This window comes from Melospiza georgiana, chromosome 1 (assembly GCF_028018845.1).
Source record: "Melospiza georgiana isolate bMelGeo1 chromosome 1, bMelGeo1.pri, whole genome shotgun sequence".
NCBI lineage: Eukaryota > Metazoa > Chordata > Aves > Passeriformes > Passerellidae > Melospiza > Melospiza georgiana.
Window position 1 is genome coordinate 9638770 of NC_080430.1, and position 12511 is coordinate 9651280.

Below are 12511 nucleotides of genomic sequence, written 5' to 3' on the forward strand. Positions count from 1 at the left end.
TTGTCCCTGCCAGCATTAATCACCTCTGCAGCATCTGTGTCCCCAGGCAGTGCACTGCATGCTATTTCACTCAGGAGATGCTCAGTGTGTATATGGATTAAGGTCAAGGTGGAAAGTACACCTGCTTGTAGCTCAGTGCTATATGTCCTTACATGCTGGAGCTTTTCTCTTCATTTAGAGAAGTGTTTAGTTGCCTTTTGCTCCCAATTTTATTGCCGCTTTAGGGATAAAATGAAGGAATTTCAGCAAGATGTAGTACAGGACCTGCAGATACCTTTTCTTGTTGCAATGTGTCTTCAGTCACTCAGTTCTACACTCTTCCATATTCAATTAAAAAGAATCTATAGCTGCTACCCCACAGAGCTTATCTAAAAAAGAATTCACTTCAAAAAATAAGAGTGAGGGGGAAATTGCTAAGAAACCATCAAAAAGTTACTATTCAGAGAGTACAGCATACCAATATCATCAAAAACCCCCAGGTTCAATCTTGGAAACTATTCTCTCCCTGCTACCCTTCCCAGTCCTACAGCAATCCTGCCAGTGATTCAGCATCAAAATTAAGTGGATGCAAAATTCAGCACCTGGGGTTTGCCCATTTTAGCAGCACCAGGCCCCCACCCCATGTCCCCAGCTAAGATTCTGTCACCTTCTGGGACACAGCCTGTCCCAGGACTTTGACAGAAAGTTATCACCTGAGGCCATCCTTCACTCCTCTGTGGTGAATGTCCTCCTGGTTTTACAGGCATATTGCCAAAGACAAGGGGATTAAGCAGACTTATATCTCTTAGATAAAAGGCTGTAGATTTCAGGCTCAGTTCATCTGTTCCCATCACCTCATTCAGCCCAAGTATGAAAATTTCTTCTCCTTCTGAAAAGTACAGCATCACAAACAATCACATATTATTATTGCTTTCAATACATAAAGCAGTTTCATACCCTCTGGGAGAGGACACCTAAGATTTCAGCTTGCAAAAAATACTGAAAAACACCTTTCGCAAATTCACACTTTCTGAAATTCTAATTTATGCATAATGCTCCAAATTTTGCACATCTGTCTTTACAAGGAAAAAACCTGCAAAACACAGAAAATCCTGCAAAACACAGAAAATCACTTCTGCTTCTGCAAATACCCTCTCTTATATGGTATTCAGATAACAAGCTCATAATGTTATCACCAAAGGCATACATTCCCTTATTGCAGGACTCTTCTTCATTTAAAACCTCATAAAAGATTACATTTTTTTTAACCAAAAAAAAGCATGGTAACACATGAAGCAGGTGTAGGATCCATCCCACCTTGGTGCTGAGCTTGTGCTACAGCACAAACAAGAGAGACTCCTTCATGTAAGCAGCAAACATCAAGGTCTCCTAATTCTCAGGAGACCTTTACAGCCACCTACTCATTTCATCAAGGGGGAATTTATGGACTCAAGTCAACACCAACACTTCATTAAATGCCTAAAACACAGGAGCCCAAGTTAGGGAGACTAAATCTCTCCTGATTACTTTAAAACCCCCGCTGGTTTTCTTGCTGGACTACAAAAGGAATTGTTGCCCTTTATTGGAACTTCTCTTGTCAGCCGCAATATAGACACACACATGAGAATAAAATGGGTGGAAATTTAAGTTCCTATTTTTTCCCTGGTTGTGACCTTCTGAATGATGCTTTCTTGCAAAACCAGCGGTGACCAAAATGAGGGTACACATCCTGAGCTGTTGCTCATGCTGAAACCAGCCAGTCAGTGCCACAACCATGACTGCATTAAACATGCTCCTCTAATTACACTTCCCAAAGTGCTTGGATTTTTTAGAAAGACAGAATCAAAATGTGCCATATGCGCCACCCTCCTGTTAGAAATGTGATGAAAAAGACAGTGAAAAGGAAAAAAAAAAAACAAACCCTCTGAATGTTGTTATCACTGTCCTTCTGGGCCTCCTGAGCCCTCCCTGCCTCCTCCTGCCAACAGCTCAAACCACCTCACGCTGCTGGCAGCAGTGCAGAGGCACTGCCTGGCTGCACAGGGAAGTGGCAGAAATGCAGGATTTTTCCCTTGGAAGGCTGGTTTCAGTCTAAGTGAGGAGATTGCCCCACAGCCACAGGGCTTGGAAGATTCCTGCTTTCTGCACACCTTGAGCACTATAAACAATGGGCTAACAAATGGAAAGTACTCCAAGAAAACAGTACCTGTGGCCAACCCAAGCTCCAACAAACCCTAAGCTGAGCTGACTTAGATATGACTGCAGGTATGACTGATAGCATTTTCCAGCAAATTCAACAGCTTTATAGAAGTATTTCTGACCAATGCTACCTCTGAATACGATTACATGGAATCATTCAGCAGTCACACACTTCTAAGCTATTTTCATTAAAGTTTTATTCTGTTTATGAATCAAAAGAAATTATTTCCTGCTGCCACTTTATACAGTAATCCATTGTTTTACTTTCTCTAGGGAGATTCTTACACCTATGAGCAATAAGGACTGAGAAGCCTTAGCTCAGCTAACTACCCCTTCACAGCACATTGTGGAGCTCAAAACCACATTTGCAGACTTATAAGTGCATTTACCCTGCAAAGCAAAGGGTATTTGCCATTCTTACTAGGCCCCTTGCTAATATTTGTCATGGCTTTTTTGGGCACTGAGATATTTTTCAAAGAAAATACCTAAAAAATTTAAAATGAAGAAGATTTTGGCAGAGGGAAATTAGAAGAACTGAAAAATGTCTTTTATTGAATGGCATAAAAGTTGCAAACTGTCTCCTCACTCTCCTCCACTGGTATCTGCAAGGCAAAGAGAGGAAGAGTTCACCTCTGCTGAGCTGCTTCTGTTGCTGAGGTCCAACAAGTTACAGGATCCCCAGAAGGAGAGAAATTCAGGTAAATAAGGCATTACAGAGCTGTGCATTTAATTTTGAGCAGAACATAAACTGGGTCAGCTCTCTGGTTTCATTGTGACCCACAGTGACACAAAACATGAGCATTTCTGATCAAGCCCAATCATCTGCTTCTGTGCAGTAGCTGAGGGATGCTGATCCTTCCATGTAAACCTAACCCAGCTTTGCCTTCAGCAAATCTTGTATTTATGGTTTAACTGCTTCCTTAAGTAAACACCCCACTGCCTGCCTGACCCTCCTATTAGGCTTGCCCTGATAGCAAAGATAAATGCATATTTTGATGCTGACACATATTTTCTCCCTAATTGTATCATCTGAGTCCATTAAGAACAATTTTTCCCCATCCTGTATGTCACAGCACATAGGCAGACTCCCCTGAATCACGGATTTTTGTTTGTTCAGGTTAGACTTAATAAATTAACTGTTTTTACTCTTTCTGTGTGGCTTGCACTCTTAAAACCCTACAGCATTTCTTTACCCTTCTTTGAACCCTCACCATGTAAGATATAACATCTGCTGTTAGATAGTTACCATATGCATGAGCTCATCCAGGGTTAAACAGGATTGACTGAATTATGGACACTGAACACCACAACAGTGATCTTGACCAATCTGACTATTTTTTGAAGTTTATTTACTGCCATATGAAGACAATTCCTTATTGCAATTTTGCAGAAATTTGCAGAGCCAGAATAAGTGGTACCCCTAGGCAACTTGATCTCCCTTAAGCATGATTTTGAGATGACTTTTTATGTTCCCCAATAATATCACTGAAAATGATTTTGCTCAATTTGAAGTAGTTGAAACTGTTTGCAAATGTTAAATGAGTATTTCCAACTACATAGGAGATCTTGCTCTAATTTCCATACAAATATATTACCTAGATCTTTCTGAACCTTTTTTGCCTCAAAATTTGTATTTATTTTGAGATTGGGCAACTGGAAATGTTTGGGGTTCCCAATCCTCCCACCCCCAGGCCCCAAGTATTTTACTTAACTATGAAAGGAAATCAAGTGAAGTTTAATTATAGTTTGGCAATAGTGGAACAGTCAAAACCGTAACAAATTGTTTTTCTGTCATGGTAACAACCCTTTCAAACTGCACTTGTCTACCGGATATTAACATAATAATTAATTAATTACTTTTGGAGGAGGATGGCAGCAATGTATTTACCCAGGATCATAAACTCTGAGGAAGCATCTGTTTAAAACCCTACCCTGCTTTTGCTCAGTTTTATAGCTGACTGGATCAAGGCTAAAGAAGGTCAGCAACTTGGCTGAGGTCAAATTTGGTTTTTGGGTTTTGCTGCCTTTATTCCTTCCACCATTACATGAGGTTGTCTTGTAAGAACTTGGAAAATACCTCAGAAGATAATACCTTCAAATATAAGTCCAGAAAAAGAAAGAAATTAAAAAATTATGACCTAAAAGTATGGCATGATGGAGAGAGGTTTCCAAAAACATGGCAAACTATCAACTGGAAAGGATGCTTACTTTAGGTAAAAACAGAAGTCAAATATACAAGCAAAATAACACAACTTTTGGTCAAATTCTTCACCACAACCTAACTTCTACTCAGAAAATGTCAATGCACTCTAGAGAGACAGTAAATATTTAAAGAAAGATGAAAATAAGGCACAAAAAGTAGAGGATTACTCTACAGCTCTCCCAGCAGGACAGAAACAAGCTCCACCAGTCCCAACCACTGGACTCTGACTCTTACACACAAAAAACTCCTAATGTGTCCATCTTCTACACTGATACTGGTGTCAAGCTGTGCTTGGAAGTAACCCAAGATTTCCAACATAGACTCCATCAATAGAATATATTTGGATCATTTCAAACACGAGAAATCCAGCTTGGAAGAAATTCATCCAAGGACAAAACAAAAAAATCCAGGCAAGACTTAAAATTCAGATCCCTTTTCTAAGGTGACAGAAATAAATTGCTCCATATCACTAATCTTCTGTTGCCTTCTCAGCTCAGATACCTCCACACACTGGAAAGACATGAGAGAAAGCAGTGAGCTGATCAGAAATTTGGCAGCTTTCTTCAGTTGTCCAAGCTGAGCTAAACATAACAGGACAAGAGGACACCACAGGGCTTTTTTTTCTTAAAAGCAAGCATGCAAACAATTCATATGTTCACGTTAAAAGAATGTTCCCAAGAGAAGAAAAACAAAAATATAATGAAAAACAAAAAGGAAATAAAAATGCCTGTTTTAATTGTACAAAGTTGATTATCAGTGAAGCTCAGGAATATTTTCCACCTGTGAAAACGCATCTTCCCTGTCATTTAAACCTCTCTTTTTCCAAAAGCTGAGCAGGTGCCTGAAATTCTGTCAAAATTTCTGGTGCCACGAAGATGAAAGTGCCTTACCAGGATCATGTGACCGGTGGAGATGTCCATGTTGGACTGGGCTGGCTCCTCACACCAGGATGAGGTGCTGCTGCGGGCTGAGGGGCTGGGGATGGGCCCATCACTGAACTGGGAGGAGACGCTGTTGATTCGGGAGGAGTGCAGGGGCTCGGGGCGGTCAGAGCTCTTCACTGCCATGCGCTGCCGGCATAGCTCCTAGAGAGAGAGAGAGGAGCAAACAACCCACAGTTAAGAGTAATTACAGGACAGAGTCTACTAAAGACATATGATTTACAATATGTTCCCAGGGCTGGAAGTGTTTCCCCCCTCACTGCAGTAATTTTTGGGTGGCTGTCTGTTCTGTTAAGCACAGCTACAAAGGGACGCTCAATGAAATTACTGCACGATCACTGCCCTAACCTTTCAAAAGTGCAATTATGACTGCATGCACATCTCCATATAGATAACCAAAAATCATATTTTAGAGCTTGACTCCTCCAGCAAATATATATTTTCTTTTCTCCCCCATATTCTGCAAAGCCACTTTTGAACCACACAACCTCCTGAAGTTAATGGGGTTGCACGGGAGTAATTGAGAGCACTGCTTGGCCCTGGATATGCAAACTCAGCAAGCTCAAGGCAACTGAATTGATGTGCTCTCCAATGTAAATCCTCCTTGATAGATGCCTCATTTCTCTTCATTAAAATAGCAAACTCGCAACACTTCCTCCCTGATGTGGGGCAGAGAGGATGAAGAATGACATTAACGAAGAATAAAAGCAGAAATCTGTCATTGTATTGTTTAAGCAGCTTTGGCGAAGAAAGAAAATTCAAGCTATCACACACACTAATGCAAGTCATGTTGAAACACCAAAATAGATAGCACTGGGAATACGTATTTTCAGTTGCTCTTATGCATAGAATTCGTGCAAATATACAGAATTCTGGTTAGGTAGCAGAAAATCCTGCTGGTAAAACCAACTCCTGATAATATAAAATTCTGATTCTTATAGGATGAGCAGACCCACAGTCACACTGTCATGTTGTAATGCTGTTCAAATCAGTTGTGGTGGTGAGATCACAGATATTGTAATAAAATGATCATTTTTAACATATGACTACTGTCCATGAGGGGTCCTTGGCTGCGAGGCCCCTTGGCAAGTCTATAAGATGTGGCCAAATTGCACACCCAGTGTGGGTACACATTTGTCTCAGATTACTCATTCTGCACAGATGAGTACTAACAGCTCAATCTTTTGCCACAGGCTAACAAAATAATACAGGCTGAAAAATTCATACCATTGGAATGCTATGGCTTTTGTTTTCTTATTCATTGATAATTTAATTGCAGCCCAAGTGCCATCAGTAGGACGATCTGAAAACCATTATTTATCAACTGCAATAAAATCTTTTTTTCAGACAGGAGTTTGAAATATAACTTAAGACTATGTCTGGGGCTTTTTATAACCTTGCAAACTCTAGGAGACTGAAGGGGGATCCCAATCCATGCAGCAGCAAGCATTCAAACAAACTCCCTGAAACCATTGTACAGAGTGTCCTCCTGTCACCACATGACAATGATTAAAGACCCCTTCAAATATTCTTTTCTACCAAAATTTCTGTCTTATTTTCCATTAGAGATGCTTATGTCGACTTTTACTATTTGATAGCATCTAATACAGGATGTATATGCATATATACATACACGTATGCATGCATGTACAAATTAAGATACACTGAGATAAAATTTGTATCATTTATAGACAGGATATATTTCACTGTCTATTACAAAAATACAGTCAACAGAAGCTTGGGAAGCAAAGATTACTAATTCTATGTGGTGTCAGTTGTTGGAATAACTGTACAGAAGACTGTCACAAGTGAAACTGCTACCTGACTCCATCATTGTGTTTTTGTATATTTATTGATTTTGTCTAGGCCATGAAAGAGTTTTTCTAATTTTTACCAAAAGTAGGTGTTTTCCACACTTGAGTGGTATCTATTCTGTCACTTGGTACTTTTTAGCTTCCTACTAACCTTAACATGAAAAATATTAGAAAAATAAATTAAACTTCAAAAATATGCTGAATTGAGTCACAATATATTGGTGTTAGATAGGTCAGTTAAACTATCAGTATTAAACCAAAGACTTTACTTTTTAATAAAGGAAAAAATGTCAGTGTGTCTCTTATTTTTATATATAGGAACAAAGGAAAAACCTCTTTTCCTCCTTTTCTCTGGAGGATCACACACTTTATAAGAAAGGCTAGCAATAGTCCTCAATGTCTATTACTAACCTCAGAATGACCCTGCAGTAGTGTAATTTCAAATCCCTGCTTTTAGCAGATTTTGGGGAAAAGTATAACAGAGCGGAAGCTTTTTAGACAGGAAAATAAACTGACAAAAAAACCAAAAAGCTGCTCAGATGTTTAGACATCAGCCATTCCTAGAGGGAATGGTTTATTGGACTAAGCAAAAGTATAATAAGTAAAGGTATAAAAAAAAGAAGTCTGTCACATAATTGCTAGAAGGATCTGTCTTCTGGCTAGCATGCCATGTGGCGTTGATATGAATTTATTATATTCTAATAGACATCCTGCCACTTGACTCACCCCAACTCTGTGCTAACAATAGCATTTGTACTCAAACAGGATCTTTGTTTTTAAGTTGATCTGTTCCTGCTGTTCATATCCTGCCTCAAGTCATAATCCTCTGCTTTTACAAGTGGTTGCTGTGGAAAGGATTATAGACCTCTGTTAACAAAAAAGAATTGAGATCAAGTGATCTCTAAGAAATTAATGTACCATTTGTACATGAATTATAATGACAAAAGAAACAATATTATAGACAATTGGTTCTAGAACAGATTAACCTCTAACCAAAAGATCTTTGTGTACATAAACTATTTAATATGTTACTAAGAAATGTTGTTTTATAATGAAGTTTAACATGTTCATGGACCTTGTGGAAGAAGGTGAAGTTGAGAATCATAACAAATTTAAATATGTTTAAAAAACATATACCTTATCTCAAATATTAACGTATTTCTTTCCTGACATAGATAGAGCCAAAACAATAATTCCCAGAACTGCTGTAACTGTCAAATACCTCAAACAAAGCAACCACGTCACTGCACTCTGCTGCAAAAAATGTTAAATGTAAACAGGAAGGTCAAATCATAACTGAAGCAAAAACGCTCCTGAATTTCTTGATTGGAGTTTTAAATCTCCATGACAATGGGTTTTCCCCTGCCTGTAAACAGAGGTTTTTGGTTTGAATTTATTTCCAGATCAGTCTGACAGCCCTCAACAGCTCTTCCTTCCCCCTCTCCCAGCCAGCCCAGCCCTGGCTGAGGAACCTGTCCCATCCCCACACACACATCAGCCACCTCAGCACAGCTCCAGCTTCTGCGTCTCCAAAGCCACCTCTCTGCCAGCCCAGCCATTCCAGCTCCCACTTGGGTTTCTAGCCTGGCACTGCAGGGATAACATGTTCAAGACCACCACATGTAAAAGCTTTGGTGCACAGGGTGTTCTGGGGAGCCACATGGGTTCCCCCAGGACATGCGGACGAGGGACATCCAGCTCAAAGCAGGGAAATGTCTTTATGTGGAATCTGGCCTTGAGATGGGTCATCAGCGTTCCCCTCCTACAAAAGGCATTGGGAACAGTGGGGTCTCACAGTGTGGGGCGTTTCACACCATCCCATGGAACTTTCTGAGCGGGCATCTCTTCACAAATGCACAAAGCCCTGGATGGTTCAGACCCTCGTAAGTACAATATCTGTCACCTGTGCACTTCTCTGCATGCTCAGGTATGCTTTGCCTTCCTCTCCAAAATATTTACTCTCACAAGCATTTTGCAAATCAGCCATTTACCAAACCACAACTAGAACTCAAACTTGACTAAAATGTCAAAGCTTCATACTGTGAGAATGACACAAACTGTATTTCTGTATTGTCTCAGCCATTAAAAATATTTTCTAAGAATGAATTCAATTTACTGCTGCATTTCTATATTTAGCAGAGTGGCTGAGGCTATTTCTGCCATGCTGAGACTCAGTAATGTCTAGCCATTGTTTGTGTATAGTTTGAGTGCCATTCTTCATTTAAAAACATCATTTACACCTAAAAAAGCAACCATAATGCATACAGTGAAAGATGAAGAAACGATCCTCCTGACCTTCAGGCTATGATCTAATGGATGGGTTGGACATAAACATTTATTTAAAAGGTAATTTGAAGTTTATGACATTATTTCCCATCACATGGGAATTGCTATCATACTGAGGCACTTACTCTGTTTTTTATTTCCCAACATTTATTATCAAACTTATATGGCGGTCACATGCAGTATATAATGGAGAAGTAATATCGCTGCATGACAAAAACTGCCATAACCAAGATAAATATTCTGTAAATAATGTTGAGTTAAATGAGTTCAAAGTACTGCACCATGATCATCCGCAGTGAGCTTTTTATTTGACACACAATTGATAACCTTAAACAAACCATAAACAGTATTCTTGGAAACCCCTCAATCCTCTTCACAATGAGGTTCTAAAATATTCCTAATACTTGGCTGTCCACACAGAGACAGGGAGAAGCATGAAGTGCAACTATTTCCTCAGGTACAACAAATAGATTTTCAAATCCATGCACTCCATTTGTGAATGAAGCACTGTGCAGCATAAACGCAGCTTATCCACATTTAAAGAAGGGCATGAAGAGACTTGCTGCATTTCTTTAATTGACAAAACTGAGAGCCAGTCTTGCCATCATGTTTTGTTAGGTGAGTCTCTGAACCTGAAGAGGTAAAAAACTCTCCTCTCAAACAAGGAGGCATCGAGTCTGTCCAGAAATGGAGCCCACAGATACCTGTCCAGGCTGGTTTGGAGGTGTGCCTTGCTTACCAGCAGAAGTGTTAGGCCACGTCACCAGCCAGTGACAGGCGCTGTGATTTCTGCCACGTGGCTTTGTGATACTCAGCACCCATTGGTGTCACAGAAGGGCAAGGCAGCAAAAGAGAGCTCAGAGAAATCTTCATCTGTCATCTACTGGAAAATCCACTTAAGGAAATTGGAAAATCCATTGAAGCTACAGTGTTTACTGAAATGTTTTAGAGAAAAATATATGTATATGCCCTGGTAAGGATTATGAGTATAGGTAACCATAGAACTAAAATCAGATGTAACAGAGGCTAATGAGTAATATTGAATCTTTTCTCTTGATTTACTTGCAAAAATGGAATTTGAGAAGCTCAGGTGACACAGTACAGGCAGAAGAGCTGACTGGAGCATCCCACTTAAGAACATGGCTAGTGCTCACCTGAGCTCTGCAGTCATTAAACACGAGCAATTCCCTCTCAAAGCTGCCTCCAGAGAGGATGCTGCAAATACTTAATGCAAATTCTCTAAGCAATGCCTTCAGGTATTCCAAGTCCAGCCAGTGATGATGGCACATGAATCATTCTCTTCTAGCTGGTACCAGGAGCATGAAAAATGTTCAGTCCAAAGCAAACAAAAATAATTTCATATCTAAAACACTGCTCTTCTTTCCTAGCCACTGTCACCTCAGATCTGACTAACAGGAGATCTAGGATCTGAGGGAAATGTCAACTTTTCAGTTTATTTAGAAAAAGAAACATAATTTCATGACTATATATTAATGAAAATAGATTTTGCAACTGATCCCCAAATTTGCACCAAACCAAAAATTAAGTCCAGGAAACAGGGCTAATATTTCCACATTTTAAAGAATTTTTTGTTTAGCAAATTAAAATAGAAACCACTTGAGTTAGTCCAGAAATAAGTGTGACAAAATTATTCTAGAATTAGCAAAATATAAGAAAGAATAAAGCTTTCCATGGATAATTATTAAGAAAATGCAGAGACACTAAACAAAGAAATTACTGTTTATTAAAAGTGATAGCTGAGTGTACACCAAACCCTTCCAACCTGACCTGCCTAATATTCTATCAATCAAGAAACAAATCTGCTTAAGCAGGCATGATCACAAGAACACTGTGTTAATTTTTTTGTGAAATGAACATATTTCTCAGATATTTTAAATTAAAATGCTGACAATTCTAAATTATTCAAGACTACACTTTTTAATAAAATGCATAATGAAGATTAAGAATATATGTAATCTATATGCTAGGTATGGAGGAATAAGACCTTTAAAACACCTTTTTTTTCCTCAACGTTAGTACATTTAATTCAACAGAAGTCTCATTCTCCTTTTCAAGAGGTATTATTCACAGGATGAGCTGAGGTCTGCACATGAAATCTGGATTTCACTGTTCTGCAATGGATGCAGGCATAAGACAATGAGATTTAAAAAATGAAAAAAATAAGATAACCTCTTTTTTTAAACAAATGGATCTAGGACTATAAACATCATTATTCTCTAACTAAATTTGCTTAGTGTTACTACAGGGTGAAGCTAAAGTCATTTGGCTGCCTTTGTTTTGCTTTTGCATACTTGATAAGCTTTCAGGTTTATAAATTTAACTTTAACTTATTTACTGTATTTGTAGCTTTGGGGATAATTACAGCTTTATTATCATTTATTTTTGAGTTATTGAAACATATTTTCAAGCTTTAGCTTGATTTTAGCATACTTTTTGTCCAGGAATAAAAGAGCTCCTTACATACAGGGAATATTTGCATGTATATTTTCTATCCTTCTCAGAAAAAGCAACTATATCTGATATCTGTGTCCCTTCAGAAAAGGGATAAAGGGATATATTGAAAAAATGACTGAGAGTAAGATTTTGAAAGACACAGCATCAAACATAACATTACACATCCACACTCTGGACAATTCGTTTTTATCTAGACTTGAATGTGATAGATCTTGGGAGGAACAGAAACAAAAAAAAAAAAAAAAAAAAAAAGAAAGAAAAAAGAAGAAAGCAAAATAAATTTCTTTGACTGTCAATGCAGCCTTCATGTGTCCAGTTCAGTTCACTATCTGCCCTCTTGTACCACATTCTCTATATCTGACTATAACTCTGAACCTTGGGACAGGGGGGATTACTTTGCTTGATTTTTAAATGATCTAAAACCCAGGGATGCTGTTTCTTTTTGAGAGCATCACAGCCAAATACAGGCTTGAGAATCATTCTCCTAACAAAACCTCAATTTTGATTGTGGCCTGTGAAACCTAAAATTTCAATTATTTTAGCATCGTGTGCACATTTGCACAGTCTTATCCTACCAAATTGAATGAGAAGCCATCGTGGTCTTGTACACATCT

The 12511-nt window shown here is 38.7% G+C and overlaps 1 protein-coding gene across 1 annotated transcript in view; it reads right to left on the reverse strand.

Annotated features, from left to right (window-relative positions):
* Positions 1-12511, reverse strand: part of PTPRN2 (protein tyrosine phosphatase receptor type N2) — a 638409-nt gene that overhangs the window by 80295 nt on the left and 545603 nt on the right. The window contains exon 14 of the mRNA XM_058038495.1: positions 5272-5466. Coding sequence (XP_057894478.1) covers positions 5272-5466 — 195 coding nt within the window. The remainder of the gene's footprint in view (positions 1-5271; positions 5467-12511) is intronic.